This window comes from Kogia breviceps, chromosome 5 (genome assembly GCF_026419965.1).
Source record: "Kogia breviceps isolate mKogBre1 chromosome 5, mKogBre1 haplotype 1, whole genome shotgun sequence".
In the NCBI taxonomy this organism is placed as follows: domain Eukaryota; kingdom Metazoa; phylum Chordata; class Mammalia; order Artiodactyla; family Physeteridae; genus Kogia; species Kogia breviceps.
Window position 1 is genome coordinate 137490439 of NC_081314.1, and position 19537 is coordinate 137509975.

The 19537-nt window shown below is 48.6% G+C and overlaps 1 protein-coding gene and 1 long non-coding RNA gene across 10 annotated transcripts in view; both read left to right on the forward strand.

Annotated features, from left to right (window-relative positions):
- Nucleotides 1-13728, forward strand: part of EVA1C (eva-1 homolog C) — a 92776-nt gene extending 79048 nt beyond the window's left edge. For 6 of the 8 annotated variants that reach the window (XM_059065671.2, XM_067034999.1, XM_067035002.1 and 3 more), the window contains 3 exons: nucleotides 2475-2555; nucleotides 4480-4569; nucleotides 13156-13728. In XM_059065671.2, the coding sequence (XP_058921654.1) occupies nucleotides 2475-2555; nucleotides 4480-4569; nucleotides 13156-13532 (548 nt within the window). In that variant the 3' untranslated portion in view covers nucleotides 13533-13728. Of the gene's footprint in view, nucleotides 1-2474; nucleotides 2556-4479; nucleotides 4574-13155 lie in introns of all 8 variants that reach the window. The other 2 variants (XM_067035004.1, XM_067035005.1) reach the window with 2 other exon arrangements.
- A 2625-nt stretch (nucleotides 13729-16353) lies between these two features.
- On the forward strand, nucleotides 16354-18798 carry LOC136794279 (uncharacterized). Of its 2 annotated transcripts, none has more exons than XR_010840837.1 (3): nucleotides 16354-16406; nucleotides 18316-18389; nucleotides 18660-18798. It is a non-coding gene; the product is annotated as an uncharacterized lncRNA (long non-coding RNA). The 2 variants fall into 2 exon arrangements; XR_010840836.1 differs by lacking the exon at nucleotides 16354-16406 and adding an exon at nucleotides 17178-17339.
- The last annotated feature ends 739 nt before the right edge of the window (nucleotides 18799-19537 follow it).

Genomic DNA, 19537 nt, shown 5'->3' on the forward strand with positions numbered 1-19537 from the left:
CGCCCTTTGCGAGGTGAATGGTTCATCTCTGAGCCTCAGTTTTCCCATCTGCGGGAATGGGAATGCCACGTGTCTTCATGGGTCACTAAGAGGACTGCACAAGAGGCACTGTTTAAACGCTGAGCACAGGGTTCGGGGCGTGGCGGGAACTCCATGAAGAGGCGTTTGCTGGCATTTTCACAAATGGACCTCAAGTGGAGAGGGACGGGTTTAGGGGTGGTAGTAAATGACACCCAGTCCCTGTCCTCATTCAGAATCAGTTTGAAACAGGAGATAACGAGAATTGGACAGGTGTGTTGACACCTGTTGTTACGTTAAAGATCCTAAAAGATTCTCCCAGTACGAGAGCCATTTTCACCTAGTAAATCAGCAAGTTCCCTGACGTGAGCCTACAGCATACACAGGCGATTTCATGTTTTATCCTGCAAAGCTCATTGCTCCTCAAGCAGTTCCTCCTTCTCGCGCTGGAAAGCCTCTGGCATTTGCAGGGAGCCCAGCCCTCCTGCGGCTGTCTCTTGACGACAAGCCAAGAGGCAGACGTGGGAAAGAAGCACCACTCCTGCAGAGAGGACTTACTCCTGCCGAGGAATCAGGGCGCAGAAGTGACGGAGGGGTTGTTCATCAGAAAGCATCTGGGGCAGCACAGCCCAGCTGCCTGGGCCACCGCCGGCGTCCCAGGGTCAGCAGTGGGCCTGCCCCTTGGTCGGCCAGGGGGCATTCCTGGGGGGAGGGGCGGACAGCTTACACCGCCTCTGTCACCAGCACTGTGCCGCCCTGGAAAGTGACGCTTGCTGCTGATGGTCACAAAGGCGCCAGGGCCTCCTGCATGTGGAAAGTTCACAATTTAGGAACGTCCTCTGGTTGTTGACCCTGGGACATCCCCCGAAGACTTTTGTTAAGCACTTGGAGAAAGGAAATGAGGTTTTCTTGCTGCTGAAGATGGCTTACCACCTCGTTTCCAAAAAATCAGTGCAGTTGAACGTGCACAGTTTGTATTGGCTTCACTTCTATTTCCTGTTGCCACTTCTCCCAGATACCAGCTGAGCCGAACAAACAAAAATAATTTTCTGCAGCAAAAGCATTTGGTTTCCTCTCCCTTCTCCCAGCTGGCTGTAGTGCACTGGCTCTTCCGAATTCTGGCTGTGGCCCCCTGCTCGGCTCCTGCTACCACCTTGTCCGCTTTGCCTGGAGGGTCTTGAGATCCGAATGGTTTATTCCTAAGGTCAGTTTGGAAGAATCTTTAACCATCTTCCAAAGGAGTCTATTTCACTGCCGTCTCTCTTCATCTTTCCGTCATCCTTTCTTATAATACTGAGAGCTGCATTCTAGCACAGAGACTTCGAATTCTCTCAGGCTTATTAAGGAAGCAGTGAGTTAAAGAGCGTGAACAAAAAGTGGAATCGCAGCTGGGAGAGGTCAGTGATGAGTTCTGAGTTGGTCCCATTCATTGTGTTTTCACTGTGTCTCAGGGAAGTTGATGTTCAGCAGCGTTATTGAGGTGTGATTTACATACCTTAAAATTCACCCGTTTTTAAGTAAAAACGATCCAGTGATTTCTGGTAGATTTACACAGCTGTGCAGCCTTGACCACACTCCGATTTTAAAACATTTTCAAGATCCCCCAAGTTCTCTCACGCCCGTTTGCGGTCAGCCCCCATCCCCACTCCTGTCCTTGGCAACCACGAATTTACTTTCTGGCTCTATAAATTGACCTTTTTCTGCAGATTTCATGTGAATGGAATCATACCATACGTGGTCTTCTGTGTCTGGCTTCTTTCACTGAGCATAATGTTTCTGAGGTTCACCCGTGCTGTAGCAGGTGTCAGTGCAGTCGGTCCTCTGTATCTGTGGGTGGCACATCTGTGGATTCGACCAACCACAGATTGAAAATATTCGGAAAAAAATTTCCAGAATGTTCCAAAAAGCACAACTTGAATTTCCTGCACACTGACAACTATTTACATAGCATTTACATTGTATTTACGACTATTTACATAGCATTTACAGTATATTAGGTATTGTAAGGAATCTAGAGATGATTTAAAGTACACAGGAGGATGTGCATAGGTTACATGCAAATCATATGCTATGTATATAAGGGACTTGAGTGTCTGTGGATTTTGATATCCAAGGTGGGTCCTGGAACCAATCCCCCAAGGATACCGAAAGATGATTGTACTTCACTCCTTGTTGTTGCTAAATATCATTCTATTGGATAGATACGCCATATCTTGTTTATTTGTTATCCATGTTATTTCTTTTTTAAGTACTGCAAGATAGGCCTAACGTTTAACCTTTCTGGGACATTTGATGATCACATGGGTACCGTTGGTGTATATATGTGAGTGTGTAGGAGAAGCAGAGTGATTTATGGACTCATTTGAAAATTGATCTTTTTTTTGTCTTACCTACATTGCATTTTCAAGTTGTATTATGTGTACAAAGTATTTAAAATATTTCTTTTTGGTTTTTAGTTCCCAAGAATATACTCTCAGCTATCGATCCAGCCGTTGCTAATCTAAAACCTTCTGTGATACAGAAAGACGGTGACTATGGTAAGGTTTATGGCTTACTACCAGCATTTCTCTTTAAGTAAAGGTGAACAGCCCCATGTGACCGCAGGTGGGTGCACACTGCTTAGGATGGAGGGTGTGTGAGCCGCCAAGCTCTGACAATGGCAGTGCTGTGGCAGATGGTTGAAAATGGTGGCCAACATTTTGTGTCCTAAATTATAAGCAGGATAGATACCCCTTCCATTCCCTCTCTTATTTCCTAAAAGAAAAATCCCCTTGAAAAAAGATCTGCTCAGAAATAAATCTGGGGTCCCCGGATTATCCGATGAGCTTGTTGGAAAGAGGATCACATAGGGCAGCGATCCCCAACCTTTCTTTGGCACCGGGGACCAATTTCGTGGAAGACAGTTTTTCCACAGACCGGGGCTTGGTGGGGGAGCACGGTTACGGGACGATTCAAGCACGTTGCATTTATTGTGCACCTTATTTCTATTATTAGTACACTGTACTATGTAATACAATAAGTATACAACTCACCATAATGCGGACAGGAGGCGGAGCTCTGGCGGTAATGCAAGCGATGGGGAGCGGCTGTAAATACAGATGAAGCTTCACTTGCTCACCTCCGCTCACCACCTGCTGTGCGGTCCAGTTCCTAACAGGCCACGGACTGGTAGCAGTCTGTGGCCCAGGGGATGGGGACCTCTGCCGTAGGGAACCTGGGTGGGCCACACCCAGGCTGGACCTGCGTGCCTCCATCCACATGTGCCCTTCTTCCTGAGGTTTTCACCGGACTTTTGTAAATAAGGGGATGAACGTTTTGGTTTTCTTATCAAATCTAGAATGGAGTTTAGACCCTTGGGGCTCTTGATAGAAGTTACAGAGGCCCCCCCAAGACAATCTATATAAGATATTGCGGGGCTTCCCCGGTGGCGCGGTGGTTGAGAGTCCGCCTGCCGATGCAGGGGATACGGGTTCGTGCCCCGGTCCGGGAAGATCCCACGTGCCGCGGAGCGGCTGGGCCCGTGAGCCACGGCCGCTGAGCCTGCGCGTCCGGAGCCTGTGCTCCTCAACGGGAGAGGCCACAACAGTGAGAGGCCCGCGTAACGAACAACAACAAAAAAAGATATTGCACTTTGCAGGTTGAGAATAGGTCTTGTGTTACTTTAATTACATTTATGAAGTTTTTCCCCCTAAGAATAAAACTAAAGTGTGCTTGTTATGGAGCACACAGGAAAGCACCAGGAAATAGAACTCACCCTTAGTCTCAAAGCTTAGAAATAACTATTGTTGGTATCCTATGTTCTTCTAGTTCCAGCCCTCCAGTTCTCCACCAGGCTCTGCTTCTCCCAGCCTCTCCAAGCCCCTTTGCTCTTTCTAACAGGGCTCCCACCCAGATCCCATGGATATCCTGGTCCCCCTGGAGTGGAGGCCTGAGAGCCGTGTCTGACATTCCCAGGGGTCCCCAGGGCCCTTAGGCTACCCCATCAGGGGTTCCCTATGCTCCATCACAGCAATGTAACCAGGCATCCGAAGCCAGATCCACCCTGTATTTTGCTTCATTTCCAAAAACGTAGCCCAACACAACCTCCCTCCGTAATTCCAGGCCTTCTTATCTGTGGTCAACAGAGCAGACAGCAGCTCTGTGGTTAAGTGGGACATTATTAAATCTCCCAGAGGCATGATGAATGCCATTTCCTTTAAAATGGGAAAATAAATGTGTTCCCTTCTGCAGTAGAGTAGATGAGTGAAGTTGGAACCAACACATTTTAGAATTTCTGAATCCCTTAATATTTTCAGAGACTGCTTACTAAATGCTCTTCCTGGCTTAGTCTTCCCTAATTTTGTCAGAGGCCCACTTATTGGATCTCTATGACTTTTTATTTATTATGGCAGTCCTGGATTAGGAAAAAACGCATACTGTGAACAGTTGTGATTAATCGCTCTTGCATTTTTTACAAAACAGGTATAAACTTTGACCCAAGGAAACCAAGAGTTCTGAGGAAAGATGGAGTTATTGTCAGCCACTCCCTGGCAGCATTTGCTTACCTTCGAGGTAGGTCAGTGAATTAATAATGGATTTACTGAATTCTTACTCACAAATGCTCTGTTTAATTACAATACCTGGATGGCTAAAGAAAAAGGACTTTAAGTTTGACACAGGAACTGCAATCTTCTACAACCAGAAACACAGAGGCCTGAATTTAGGTATGGTTGCCACTGGCAACCAACAAGAGAACCACAAAGGGAAGTAGCAAAGGCTAAAGTCACACTATGTAGCAGTTGGGCTCCATGGGAGTTTTCCGCTTTGCAAAGTAGGAAGCTGAGGAATGCATTTTCCAGCTCGAAAATTTGGGAAGGGCATAGGATTATTGAATTCCACCCTTGGCTGGAAGAAACTTGGGCTGAAAGATGACTTAGTGAACAAAACAGGTCAAGCTCTGTGAAAGGAGAGCCCCTTTCTGAGTCACCAGCGTTACTTCTCACGGTTCCAAGGTTTCCCTTGATAATCTTCCCCTTAAGGATCAGTCGGACTCAGCCCTCCTTAATTAGCAGAGCCCAAATTGCTCATGGTGCATGCTACCTTTCCTCACCAGCCTCACTGCTCACCTCTGGAGAGACCGTATTTTGGAATGTCAACTCTGCATGTTTCGACAATGCCTGCCTGATTCTGTTCAGAGAGCCAGAACCTCTGGAGACTTTTGTAAAATACATGGTAATACAATGCATTACGGCATTACTTACTCGAGGCCTGCCAGAGCTGGGGCTGTTTGGAGTAAGCCTTCCTCAGAAGAAAATAAAAGCTTAAGGAAACATCTCAACACAGGAGATAGAACAGTCTTAGGACCTTCTTACCAATATCCTCCCTGTGTAGTGGTTGTGTGGTTGTTGAGAATCTTCTCTTTTCTAACCACCCTCCCATTTCTGTTTCTTGCTGTTCCAGACAATTGTCAAAGTTAAGAGATGTAAGGGTTTTTATTGTTGAAAATATCACATATTTTCAAAGTCCTCAGAGAGCCCCTTGGAGGAAAGACATCATGAAAATCCTTCACTCAGAGGAGCAACTGGGAGGCTGCTTATGTGATGCGGCCATTCTGGACCCTGTCAGTTCCTCTCAACAACTGTCTTGGTCAGCTCAGGCAACCATAACAAGATACCATGGGCCCGGTGGCTTAAACAACAGAACTGTATTTTCTTCCAGGCTGGAAGGCCATGATCAAGGAGCTGACAGGCTTGGTTTCTGGTGAGGGCTCTCTTCATGGCTTGTAAACAACTGCCTTCCCCCTATGTCTTCACACAGCAGGGAGGGAAAGAGAGAGAGAGAGAGAGAGAGCTCTAGGTGTCTCTCTCTCTTTTTTTTAAAATTGAATTATAGTTGATTTACAATGTTGTGTTAATTTCTGCTGTACAGCAAAGTGATTTAGTTCTACATATATATACATACTTTTTCATATTCTTTTCCATTATGGTTTATCACAGGCTACTGAATATAGTTCCCTGTGCTATACAGTAGGACCTTGTTGTTTATCCATTCTATATATAATAGTTTGCATCTGCTAATCCCAAACTCCTAGTCCATCCCTCCACCACCCTCCCTCACCCTTGGCAACTACAAGTCTGTTCTCTGTGCCTATGAGTCTGTTGCTGTTTCATAGATATGTTCATTTATGTCATATTTTAGGTCCCCCTTGGTGTCTCTCCTTATAAGGACACTAATCCTGTTGGATCAGGGCCCCACCCGTATGACCCCATTGAACTGTAATTACCTCCTTATAGGTTCTATCTCCAAATATAGTCACATTCATTCAACACATGAATCTGGGGGGGGGACACAATACAGTCCATAGTAATGACCTTGAGAGAGGGACTCTTATCCCCTATTCTGCACACAGGGAAACCGAGGCTCAGAGGAGTTGAGCCAGGTGCCTGAGGACACCAAGTGGCTGGAGACAGGGCAGGATTCAGACTGAGCAGATATAAAACCTGCCCTCCAGCTTCTCCAAGAGAGACGTATGCCTTTCAGAATTTTGAAGGATGGAAACCTCATGACCTCGAGTGATCTAAATTAGATTGCCTCCCTCCCTGTCTAACCTTTTACACACTCATCACTCCCAGAAGTCGTTGGAGAGATTTATTTGTTAAACACCCATCTCTCCACTAGACATTAACTATTTCAAGTACAGATGTTTGTCACCTTAGTCATCGTCATATCCTACTGCCTGGGACAGAGCTGGCACAGAGTAGATGCACAGTAAGTAGTTAATAAGTGACCATATGAAGAGTCCTCCTCTGGTGTCATGAGCTATCCTGAGCCTAATCATCACCCTGTATTCGCTGTTTGTTGGTATTCAATTTCTAAGGAATGTAAGGACTTGGTGGGTTGTTATCTGGTTTTATCGAGGGATGTTTAGGCACGTTCAACTCAGCAAGCCACAACCAAGCCGAAATTTCATGACAAAGAGAAAGAGGCTCTGAATGTGTGTGGTGTCAGGTGTTGGTGAAATGAAGTCGCTATAGAAGTTCATTTGTCAAATCACAGAGGCTCACAAAGTCTTAGGGAAACAGGGACATCTGCATTTGCTGGTGAATTTCCTGGGCATGCCACTCTCTGGGTGGTCACTCTAGAGGTCCCCAGCCCACCTCGTCCTCCTCATGGGGCAGGCCAGCACACTGCAGTGAAGGGCAGGACGTCCGGCTGAGCTGTTTCAACACGAGCGTCACACAATGAGAGTGTCACCCTCATCGTCGTTAGAAAGCGGACCCCAGCCAACTCTCAGTGGCATCCTTATCCTTGTTGCAGGGATATGACCTGAAGGCTGGACTGGGGTCCCTGGGCACCCACCAAAGGGAGGAGACCCTCCTACAGGAGGGACCCCAACAGGAGCTGCCAAGAGTGAGCTGGGAAGATTCTGGCAAAATCAGCTAAATAGACAGTAGATTGAACAAATCCAGAAGGATGTTTCCCCAGATCAGGCTGTAGGTAGCTTTGTTGCATTAGTGCAGCCAAGTTCACATGGAGGCCCAGCAGACTAGAACCCAGAATCAAGGGGCCTGTCTCGGGATGTTGAGACACAGAGGCTGGTGGAACGGACACAAGGATATCCAAGGGTCCCTGATGAACGATTTTGCTTTGGGCCACTTAAATGATCTGTGACACATTTTCTTAGGAGTGTTAGAATTTACCCTCCTCTCAATAATATAGACCTACTCCTTGAATTCATTCTAGAACTTAGATCATGGGTCTGAAGAAACTCATAGAGGATTTTTGATATTAGGGAAATGGAAAGAGGTGCCTCTGTGTGTGTGTGTGTGTGTGTGTGTGTGTGTGTGTGTGTGTGTGTGTTGGAGGTTTGCAGAAGGCAGTTAGCTGGCTCAGCCATTGTACCTCTGCAGATTGTTCTGAAGGAGACTTATTTAGACAGCCTGGCTCAGAACTTGATGTCCTCCATTCCACCTAGTTAGTGTTTTCTTGTGTGCCCTAGTGGCCCAATATTTTAGCCCCTGCCTTGGCCTCGGGCCTGTGTGTGTCTTTGGCCTCTGGAAGCACTCACTGTGGACTTGTGGGGTGCATGGGGTAACTGGGGCCATGGGTGAGAAAGCAGTGCTTCTCCTGAGTTGGGAGGGCATCATTGTTTCATATGAAAGAAACTCCAGGCTATCAGGCAAACCCCCATTGAAAGAGAAGTATCATAACACATTCCAAAGTTGAAGTTACACGATCCCTGTCAGAGAGGACGATGGGAAATCAACGCCACCTTGTCACATAAGTGTGGATTCTGAAGTGTTCCCACGGCCTCTAATCTTTGGTTCCATGACAGAAAGTTATTATCACGTCCCTAAGTGCTGTCAGACCAGGCCCAATACTCTTTGTGCTTTCACCCGACGGTAGCAGGGCCCCAAGGGGTGGAACCGTCGCCCCAGCCTCTCGGTGTCTTATTTGGACACAAATAAGTTTGAGCTGGAGCTTGTGTTGGCTCCAGACCAGGGATCTAAGGATCAAGGGGCCTTAAAGGCCACGGGCCACCATGGTGAGATTCCCGAGGGCTTGCTACCGCTGATGAAATTAAAGCCATTCACTTGAGCCTGTGATGAACTAAGGCTAAAATGAGAATAAGACCAACAATAGCAGAGTGTGAAGATTCTGTCTGACAAGGAGACTAATGCCTTTATTTTAACAGAACGCATTCAGTATAATAGGAAAAGGGGTCGCAAAAGCCTAAAGGGGTCCAATTGATTTTAGAAAACAGACGGTATCCCCTTAGTTTAACACCTGGGGCTTTGGAGAGAACCCTGGCCCAAGCTTGGGGTCCCAGCCAAGCAGTGGCTATGGGCAAATTAAATGGCTGTGACAGGAAGAGTTGAGCCAGTTCACCCCCAGGGCTCCATCTAACTAAGATCTGCTGAGTCTGTGACTTCAGACTCGTTGGTTCAGGTGACTAGGAAGCCTTCTTTCCAACGGGCTTTCCAAGAGTTGCCATATTCTCCATCTTTGATTATTGGATATTAGCAGACTTGGTGTAAACATGACCTGAAGAGTGATCACTTGGCGGGAGGTACACCTGAGCCAAGAGGCACCTAGGGTCTGACGAGTGAGAAGCGCTCCTGGCAATAGAATCCCAGACCCTCCCTCCCCGGGAGCAGAGGGAAAGAGGAAGAAAAGTAACTAACATTATGGAGCCCCCGACCCACAGGGCACCAAGCCTAATGCCGTAGACCTACGACCCCTCCCTTCAAGCACTCAGCAGATAGCTGTGTCACCCCTGCTTTGGGCCAGGCACTGGGGATTTGGTGAAGAACAAGGCAGTTCAGTCCCAGTCCTCACGGAGCTTGCATTCTATGGCGGGTGGAGGTGGGGGTGGGGAGGACAAAACGCACTCAGCAACTTAGTGACATTCCAGAGGCTATGAGACCTAATGACAGGGGAGACCTGGTCCAGACTGGGGGTGGGGTCACGGAGGGCTGGATGAAGAGGGGAGAAAGAACATTCCAGGCAGAAGGAACAGCACGTGCAAAAGCACCAAGGTGCGAAGCCATCTGGCCCCCGTGAGGGATGGAGAGAGGCCAGTGGGTGGGAAAGCAGAAAGCAGAGGGATAAGTCTTTGGAGTTGAACTTGGGGAGGGTAGTTCCATGGACCAGGTCCTAGCAAGCTTCGTAGGCAGTGGTCTGGGTTTGATTTTTACCTTACGGGAGGAGGGGGACCGCTTATAGGTTTTAAGTAGGGGAGTGATGGGATCTGATGTGCATTTTAAAAAAGATTACACTGGCCACAGTGGGGAAGATGGATGAGAGGGGCAAGAGAGGAGAGAGGAGACCAGCTGGGGGTGGGGAGGATGGAGAAGACAAGTGTTATCATTCCTGGTTTTCAGATAAATTCACTAGATCAAAAGACACCTTAATGAAAGGAAAATACAAGCCACTTACCCAGAGATATTCACAATGTATATACTGTCTAATGATCAATATCAAGAATATATAGAAACTATAGATAGATAGAGATATATTTCATGTGTAAGAAGAAAAGCACACACAACCCCATTTAAAAAGTGGGCACATGACCTGAGACAGCATCTTGAGAAGAGGAACTAGGTAAGTATCTGAAGAGATGTACACATAACTGGCGATCAGGGAAAATATAAGTCAAGCCTTAGTGAGATACAATTTTATACTCACATGAGCATGGAATTCAGGTGGTAGTTACCTTGATGGGAGGAGGCTGGGGGGAGGGGAACCCACAGGTTAGACATGGTTATTGTCAAGGCTCTAACTCCCATGTGGGGGGCTTATTCACAGCGTGGGTGCTGATTACAGAATTTAAAGTAATTAAATAAATAAATAAACATAAAGGAAGGCCACGTATTGACCGATAAAGAGAATGTGTCATATCCTGAGGGTTATGGTGAGTTTAATTCTGTCCACCTGGAGTCTTTAAAAAGAAGTAGAGATGGGAAAGGAGGCGGGAGACAGTAACTAGCCCAGAGTTACCCACCTGTCTGGGGCAGAGCCAGACCTTAAATCCTCCTCGATCCTGGCCTGAGTACCTGATTCACCCACGAGACCACCGCTGGGAATGACGGTCTCATGGGCGAGGAGAGAAGGGGGCTGTGGGTGATCATTGTCTCCCAGAAGCTTGACTAGTGTGGGATCTTTCTGCCTGGAGCTGGCCCTGTACTGAACCAGGATGGCTGGAAAAGGCGACAGGCGGATGGGACTCCATTGGCCCATCTGCAGCTCTCCTTAGAGGCACTGCAGGAAGTGATGGCTACAGGCATGGCTGTCGATGGGCTCAAGGCTTACGCTTTCCCAGGAGGAGGAGGAGGGGATGAATTGTGGCTGCACAGAAAGCCCGTATCCGAGTCCATGAGGACAGGAAGGACTGGAGACGACAGTGGCCAGGAGGCTTGGGAAGGGGGGGGCCGGAGGCAGCGGGGAGAGGAAAGGAGGGTTCAGAGGAAAGGGAGGTGATGGGCTTCCCTGGTGGCGCAGTGGTTGAGAGTCCGCCTGCCGATGCGGGGGACGCGGGTTCATGCCCCGGTCCGGGAAGATCCCACGTGCCGCGCAGCGGCTGGGCCCGTGAGCCATGGCCGCTGCGCCTGCGCGTCCGGAGCCTGTGCTCCGCAATGGGAGAGGCCACAACAGTGAGAGGCCCGCGTACCGCAAAAAAAAAAAAAAAAAAAAAAAAAAGGAAAGGGAGGTGAGAATGAAGCTGGGAGTGCTGAGTCCACTCCCAGCAGAGGCTTTGATGTGCAGGGGAGAAGGAGAAACGATTTGCCCCGTCAGATCAGGGCCTCGGTTTATGGTTTAATGACTGTGTCCCGAATGCCAGTCTCCCAACCCCTGTTCTACCACCACTCCCAGAGATGAACACGGCACCAAGGATGAGTGTCTCTATCGGACCAAATCTTCAAAATACCTTGACCCTTAGGAAAAATATATTGTTATTAATAGCACTACAGACACAGCTCACTGCCCCTCCCCTGGCCAAAATCAGTTTTGCATTCAGACCTCTGTGTCTTCGAGAGAGTGACGAGATGGTGCTCGTAGGGGCGACGACGACAGAAAGGACATTTGAGTCCAGTGAATTGAGCTGCAAGTGAAGGAAGCCGAATGGGGAAGTTGCACGTTTCAAGAAGATAACGTGTCCCACTTAGATCTCTGCCGTCAGATCACAGCGGCTAGATCCTTTGACTGTACATGAAACTTAACAACTGTCAAGTTCTGAACCTCCAGCCTGCACCTCTGGGGAAGGACCGAGGCAGTGAAGACAACAGTCATCATTATATTTGAGTCTAGTGAACGAGGAGGCCGTGTGCCTGGAGGAGGCTGGTTCCATCGAGATGTAGGGAGCAAATGCCAGGGCACATCTCACAAGCTGCTCGCAGCTCAGGAGCTGGGTTGCTGTCCTGGCTCCACCTAAAGAGGCCAGCTGAGCTCAGACAATGGCTCCCCTACACCTCAGCTTGAGTCTCTGTATCAGTGATCCACAAAATACGGCCCACGGGCTGATTTTGTGAATAAAGTTTTATTAGAACACAGCCACACCTGTATCATCTTTCGCGTTACGACAGCACAGTTGAGTAGTTGCAACACAGACTGTATGGCCCACAAAGCCTTAAAATATGTACTATCTGACCTTTTGACAGAGGGTCAGAAAAATCTGTCGACTCCTGACCTATATTATGAGGAAGTTAGCTGGATCATTACTTCCCAAAATGGGAGTGCTAACACCTAAAGGGGTACACAGCTGAAAAGTAATAGTCCTTTCCATGCAGGGTTAACGTAAGGATTAAACATATGTAAAGATTTAGACCAGGGTACATAGTACAAATTAGCATTATCTCTATTTCTATTGTACAGTCATTTGGAGGTTGAACTTTTACTACCAGAACTTTTTTTCTTTTTGCGGTATGCGGGCCTCTCACTGCTGTGGCCTCTCCCGTTGCAGAGCACAGGCTCCGGACGCGCAGACTCAGCGGCCATGGCTCACGGGCCCAGCCGCTCCACGGTATGTGGGATCCTCCCGGACCCGGGCACGAACCCGTGTTCCCTGCATCAGCAGGTGGATTCTCAACCACTGTGCCACGGGGGAAGCCCCAGAACTTTTATTTACATTTATTTTTTAATCTAAAAGAAATTAAGATTTGTAACATTTACTATATTAGTACTTACATTCATATATATACTTTATATGTAAATTTTTTCAAAATTTACTACTATTAATAATAGCTAACAGTTTATTGAACATTTGTTGTGTGTCACTGAGTGTTCTGAGAGCTTCACAGGAAGTAAGTCTGACAGAAAGGGGCTTCTGGCTCCATTTTACAGGTGAAGGAACTGAGGAACAGACATGTGATGTAATTCACCGATTGTCACACTACTAGTGAACGACAGATCTGCATTTGAACTCAGGAGGGCCCAGCTTCTCAGCTCCTTTGCTATGTGTCCTCTCATAAACATACATATATTGACTATATATGCTCCAAACCTTTTTTTTTCTTTTTAATTAGTGGGGGTATGATCAGTTAGGTGTGGATGGTCTCAGAGATGCTGTCCAGGACTGCATGTATCTGCTTCTATGAGACTTTGGCCTGGTGAAGACTGACAGCTCCTCCACATCCTGACGTGTTCTCTTTCCCTTTACAGCTCACCCTGAAAGAGCTGCCCTGCTGTTCGTGTCCAGTGTTTGCATCGGTCTTGCACTCACACTGTGTGCCTTGGTCATCAGAGTGTCCTGCACCAAGGACTTCCGGGAGCTGCAGCTGGCGAGGGAGCACCTGGTGCCAGGAAGCGACAAAGCCGAGGAGGACAGCCAGGATGAGGAGGGGGAGGAGGACTCCTCCGACTCCGATTTTCCAGGGGAACTGTCGGGGTTTCATAGGACTACATATCCTGTCTACAGTTCCATAGAGGCTGCAGAGCTGGCAGAAAGGATTGAGCGCAGGGAGCAAATCATCCAGGAGATATGGATGAACAGTGGTTTGGACACTTCACTCCCAAGAAACATGGGCCAGTTCTACTGAAAACCAGATGCATCTTGATATGATCACACTTTCTGAAGAGGGAAGGCTTGAAAATGCCCCTCCAGTTGTGTTTCACTCGTACCTTCTATGAAGGAGAATTTGTCATGTCATCCAATACTGGGGAAGCCAGAAAGCTCTTAAAGGGACATTTCAAACTGTTTACAGCACATTTCAAAATAAACATGGAGGGAAGAAGTCTTGGTTTTCTGTATTTATTTAAATTCATGTCTATATGCTAACAGAACTAGAGTTCACATTTATTGAGCACTTATAATGCCAGGCACTGTTCTAGCTGCTTTTGATGTATTAAGTCATTTAATGCTCACGACAACTTTGTGAGATGGTGCTGTCATTATCGTTTTACAGATGGGTAAACAGAAGATCCCTATCTATCTATCCATAAAAGAATTCTACTAATATTCACAATGGCAAGCGTGAGTTCAGTCACTCCATGTTCACTGGTGGTAGACTTTAATCACTAACATAATTTGTTTAGAGAAGGGATTGGCAAAGTTTGTTTTCTTTTTAAGTGAAAGATAATAAATATTTTAGGCATCGTAGGTCAGATACGTCTGCCACAACTACTCACCTCTGACACTGGAGCTCAAAAGCAGCCACAGCTAATAGGTAATGAATGAACATGACTGTGTTTCAATAAAACTTTATTTGTGGAAACTGCAATCTGAAATTAACTTTTGTATGTCACATATTTCTCTTTTTTTAATCAACTATTTGTAAATGTAAAAGCCATTCTTAGCTCATGGGCTGTCCAGTAGCCTACAGGCAGTAGATCAGATTTGGCCTGCCTCTTGATTTTGTAAATAAAGTATGGTTTAAAATGCCTAAAACATTTACCCTTGCAGGAAAAGCTTGCTGACCCCTGACTTAGATTAAAACTACAGAGTTTCTAGTGGTAAAAAACGGTCGACCAAGGCTTCCCCGGTGGCGCAGTGGTTGAGAATCTGCCTGCCGATGCAGGGGACGCAGGTTCGTGCCCCGGTCCGGGAAGATCCCACATGCCGCGGAGCGGCTGGGCCCGTGAGCCATGGCCACTGAGCCTGTGCGTCCGGAGCCTGTGCTCCACAATGGGAGAGACCACAACTGTGAGAGGCCCGCGTACCACAAAAAAAACCCAAAAACCAAAAAACAAACAGTCGACCAGATTTCCCAGCAGCCTGTGGGCAAGGATCAAGTAGAGCTACCTTTCCAATTATTGCAAAAAAATAGGTCCTACCATATTAGGGGGAGGGGTAGGTGAAGAAGTAAAAGAAAAAGGAGTTAAGGAAACAGATTCCTGGTGGGAGAACTCGTGATGGTTTCTTTTAGAAGGCGCCCCCTGGTGGACAGGAGGCTTATAGCTGTGGAGTAGAATAAGAAAAGAATTTTTTTCTCTTTCTTGTCCTAGGGGGCTTAGAGCATTAAAATGATGGTGTTGACTACGAACGAGGTCTCCCAGCCTTATCTTGCTTCATCATCTCATCAGCCCTGCAAAAGCAGGCATATGTAAATGAGGAAGCTGAAGGCTGACAGTATTGAGGCCAAGTCCCTCGGTAGAAAGTGCTGGAGCTGGCTCAGCTGTAAGGTGATCAGGAAACACTAGCTGTTGCCTCAGGAACCCCAGTAACGACAGGTAGGACAGAAGGCATTTCTCTTTCAGTCCCCAGATCCTGAGGGCGAAGGGCCCGTCTGAGGAATCCAGAGGAGGGGTCTGGTGTGGAGGGAGAGGCCTGTCTCTCATCAACTAGCCCAGCTGCCTGGAGGGCAGAGGGGCAGCAGTTTTGTTTGTTTTTTAAAATTCAGTTTGTCTTAGTTCATTCATTCTGCTATAACAAAAACACCATAGACCGAGTGGCTTATAAACCACAGAAATTTATTTCTCACGGTTTTGGAGGCTGGAAGTCCGAGATCAAGGGGCCAGGGTCTGATGAGAGCCTGGCTTCCCGGCTCATAGCTGGCGGTCTCACTGGGTCCCCACGTAGCAGAAAGGCCGGGAGCTCTCTGGGGTCTCCTTTATAAGGGCACTAATCTTATCCAGGAAGGCTCTGCCCTCATGACCCGGTCACCTCCCAAAGGCCCCACCTCCAAATACAATGGGCTTTAGGATTTACTATGAGTTTGGGGGGAGCACAAACATTTGGTCTACGCCAGAGTTGAAATTCACATGAAGTAAGATTAACCATTTTAAAGCACACAATTCAGTGGCTTTTAGTACATTCACAGTGTCATGGGACCACCACTTCTATCCAGTTCCAAAACATTTTCAACATCAGAAAATAACACCCCCTACCCATTAAGCAGTCACTCCCCATCCCCCCTTCCCTCCAGCCCCTGGCAACTACCTCTCTCCTTTCTGTCTCTACGCATTCACTTATTCCGGATAGTTCATATAAAAGGAATCACACATATAAATGTAATCTTTTGTCACCGGCTTCTTTCATGTAGCATAATGTCCTCAAGGTCATCCACGTTGTGGCACAAATCAGTACTTTCTTCCTTTTTATGGCTGAATAATATTCCACTATATGTATAGGCCACGTGGAGGTCATGAATTCATCCATTGGTAGACATCTGGGTTGCTTCCACTTTGGGCTACTGTGAATAGTGCTGCTGTAAACATTCATGTGTTTTTTTTTTTTTTTTTTTCTTTTTTATCTTTTGGCCACGCTGCGCAGCACGTGGGATCTTAGTTCCCTGACTAGGGATCGAACCTGTGCCCCCTGCACTGGCAGCACAGAGTCTTAACCACCGGACCGCCAGGGAAGTCCCTCGTGTGGTGTTTTAACAGCAGTGAAACTACACAGAAAACGGCAACCGCAGATAAAGTTGATGAGATATCTCGTGGATTCCATTCAACAGAGGGAGGCGGCAGTGAAGGTGAGTCCGAGTGAAACCCCCTTTCTCACCCCCGCTTCCGCCAATTTCAGAGTGTGCTTCCCTTACACTTACCTGTGAAGGTGGGAGAGTAGAGACTGGTCCAGAGAGGTGCCGTACAGACAGGCTGGGGTCGTGTGGGCAGAGCTGAAATGCCTCAGCACCTCCAGGAACCCGAGTCCTCCGTCTATAATGTAGGGAATTGGGAGAAGTCGACAGGGCAAAGAAGACTCACCTTCAATCTGTCATTAGAGAGAAACGTGTTCTAGGTCACAGCGGAGAATGAACATATGGCTCCACTGTCTAACTTCCTCATGAGGGTTTTGCTCTAATCAAAGAGAATCCTTGTCCTTTTATCTCCTGAGCTCAGCAAAAAGCACTTTGAAACTGTCTCAGGTCCCAGAACAGCCTCCGCCATGGTCTCCAGTTCTAATTCCCAAGCAGCATCTTCTCTGGCTCCATGAACGTAACCACTGTCCTTCTGATGACTTGTGGAGCTAAAGAGAACACGCCAGCTGAAGGTTTTCACTTTTCCAGTTGGAGCAGGACCCGTGCCCACGCTGACCTCAGTCTCAAAGCTCCTGTTGAAGACCGCGATGGGCCTTCCCTTATCTGCGTCTCCCCCCAACACCCACCCACGTGCACGCTCCTCCCAGGACCCCCCGAGGAGGCAGCTGGAAGGCAGGCCGGCCAAAGGGAGGGGCGGTCTTTGGCCTGAGCAAAAGCAACCAGTTGTTTATTTGCATTTTCTGAGCCCAAGAGAAGAATGCCACGTTCTTCTCATGGAAGGAGACTGAGAGGTCCTGCTGAGATCGTGTTTGGATGGGCGCCACGCCCAGGCGGAAGAGGACCAAGCCAGATTTGGATGAAGGCTTGCTGATGGGGCGTGGTGGCTGGTGGAAGCTCCCAGGTGGAATTCCACCCGGGGAGTGTGAGGTGAGGGACGCCTGGGCTGCTGCTTCTAAGCTTCGTGTTCCTCTGGGCCACAGTCACCGCACTGTTTCCAAGCTGTGGGGGTCCGGAAGTCCTGTGCCAAGAGAGGCCAGCTCTTGGTGGGAGGTTTGCACATGTCACTCCCTCAGTTACTTGCTGCAAACGCTGACTTTCAAACTGCAAGGCGCCTGCTGTAAAATTCAGCCCTTCTGGATTCACGGAGCTTGTCAGCAGGGCCGCTCCTGCTTTGTTGACGCTGGGCGTTTGCTGCCGCTTCACGAAAAAGCGGTGCCCGCCCGGGGGGCCAAGCAGTTCCTGGGGGCCCCGTGAGCGGTCCCACTTGTCTACCCCGCAGACGGGCAGTGCGCGGTGTTGTGCCCGCCCAGATCCCCGTACCGGGCCTGCCACCTGCCCCAGCGGCTGCGAGGGTCACTGAACGGCCCCCAGCTGCCCCCTTTTGCAGAGAACCTCGCCCTCACCATTTTTGTCTTAGTCTGCGTGGGCTGCTATAACAAAACTACCACAGACAGCGTAGCTTATAAACAACAGAATGTTTTTTCTCCGTTATGGAAATGGACGTCCAAGTTCAGGGTGCCAGCATGGGGGGGTGGGGGGCGGTGAGGGCCCTCTTCTGGGTTGCGGACTTCTCCCTGCGTCCTCACAGGATGGAAGACGCCAGGCGAGCTCTCTCTGATAAGGCACTAATCTCATTCATGAGGTTTTTGATCTAAAAACCTCCCAAAGGCCTCACCTCCTAATACATCACCTTTGGGAGTTAGGATGTGAACGTATGAATTCGGAGGGACACAAGCATTCAGACCATAGCACTCTTCTTACACGTATTTCCCCTGAGAGCCCTGTTTCACTAAACCACTCCTTCAGGAATCGCGGAAACTGACCTGAGACATCCAGGGTGAGGGGCCTGGGGGCACACATTGGTCCCTGTCGGCCCTCACTGCTGGTACAATGTCACCCACAGCCTCTGGGGGAGCCTCCCTACTAGCAAGTGATGTCCGGGAAGAGTCCGCCGTTGGTTCATAGATCTGGCATCGGGTGAGTCTCAGAAAAGTGATGCCCACGGGGGCCCCCTTCCAATCTGTCCCTGTCCTTCTCCAGGGGTGGCGACCCCCTGTTCCTGCTCCAGGTTACCTGGGGAACCAAGGCCTGGCGCTGAGTCCTCCCTGGCAGCGGGGAGAGCAGCACGAGCCTTCTCGTCCACTTTCCCCGGGGCTGATCCTCTCTCGGCAGCCCATATCGTCTAGCGGGGGCCTCCTGGAAAGCACCACGGCCCTGAAGCTTTCACCCCACTCCCTGCCCCTCCAGACCCTGGAACACCGACGTCAACCAGACTGGACGCGCCTCTGCACCAGCCCCGGACTCGGGGTCTCCCTCCCGCTGTGCTGCCCTCCTGTTTCCCAGCTTCTGCCTGACTTGGTCTTAGCTTCGTCTCAGGAAGAGCTATCTGTGCTTCAGTTTCCTCATCTGTAAGATGGGCACGATAATAGTAAGTCCTCCCTGGTGGTGTGGAGAGTGACCGTGCTTCACACCTAATAAGAACCACTGTAAATGGAAGCTCTGATCTTCAATTATTTCTTGCTCCTGAGGGTCCGCATCCAGCAGGGCCGAAACTTCACCAGTTATAACGCATTCAGGGCATCGGCCAGAGCTCGAGGGCAAAGTAAGAACAAGCTGCTGAGGGGGAGAGCAAGGCAGCCCCTCCAGCCCCGCCACACAGGGGACTTTGGAGGAGGAATGACTGTCTGCAGAGCTCCAAGGAAAGTGTCAAGGCCTGACCTTCCGTGGAGTCTTCAGCCAAGTCCATTGTGAAGTTTCCCACACTTGGACTTGAAAGGCCAGGCCCAGTTTTGGCAGGATCCTTGTAAACCCGGAACTATGGTCACTGGGTTTTCAGAAACCCATTGTAAGCCTGACCACCAAGGCAGAGTTGGCCAGACTCCATCCCATGACTGGATGGTAGCCTCAGAGATTAAATCCTAAATAAATACTCCAACTAAATGCCCTGTCAATTGGAAGCCACACTGGCCTATAGCTGGAAATAAGGCAAGAAAGAAGCACGATAACATCAACCAGATAAGGGAATATTCCGGAAGCCAGCTAATAATTATCCAAGGCCGTCACATTCTTTGTAGGAATTTCAAATCAACAGGCACCTCCCCGTGGGGGCGGTGCTGGGCTCCCTG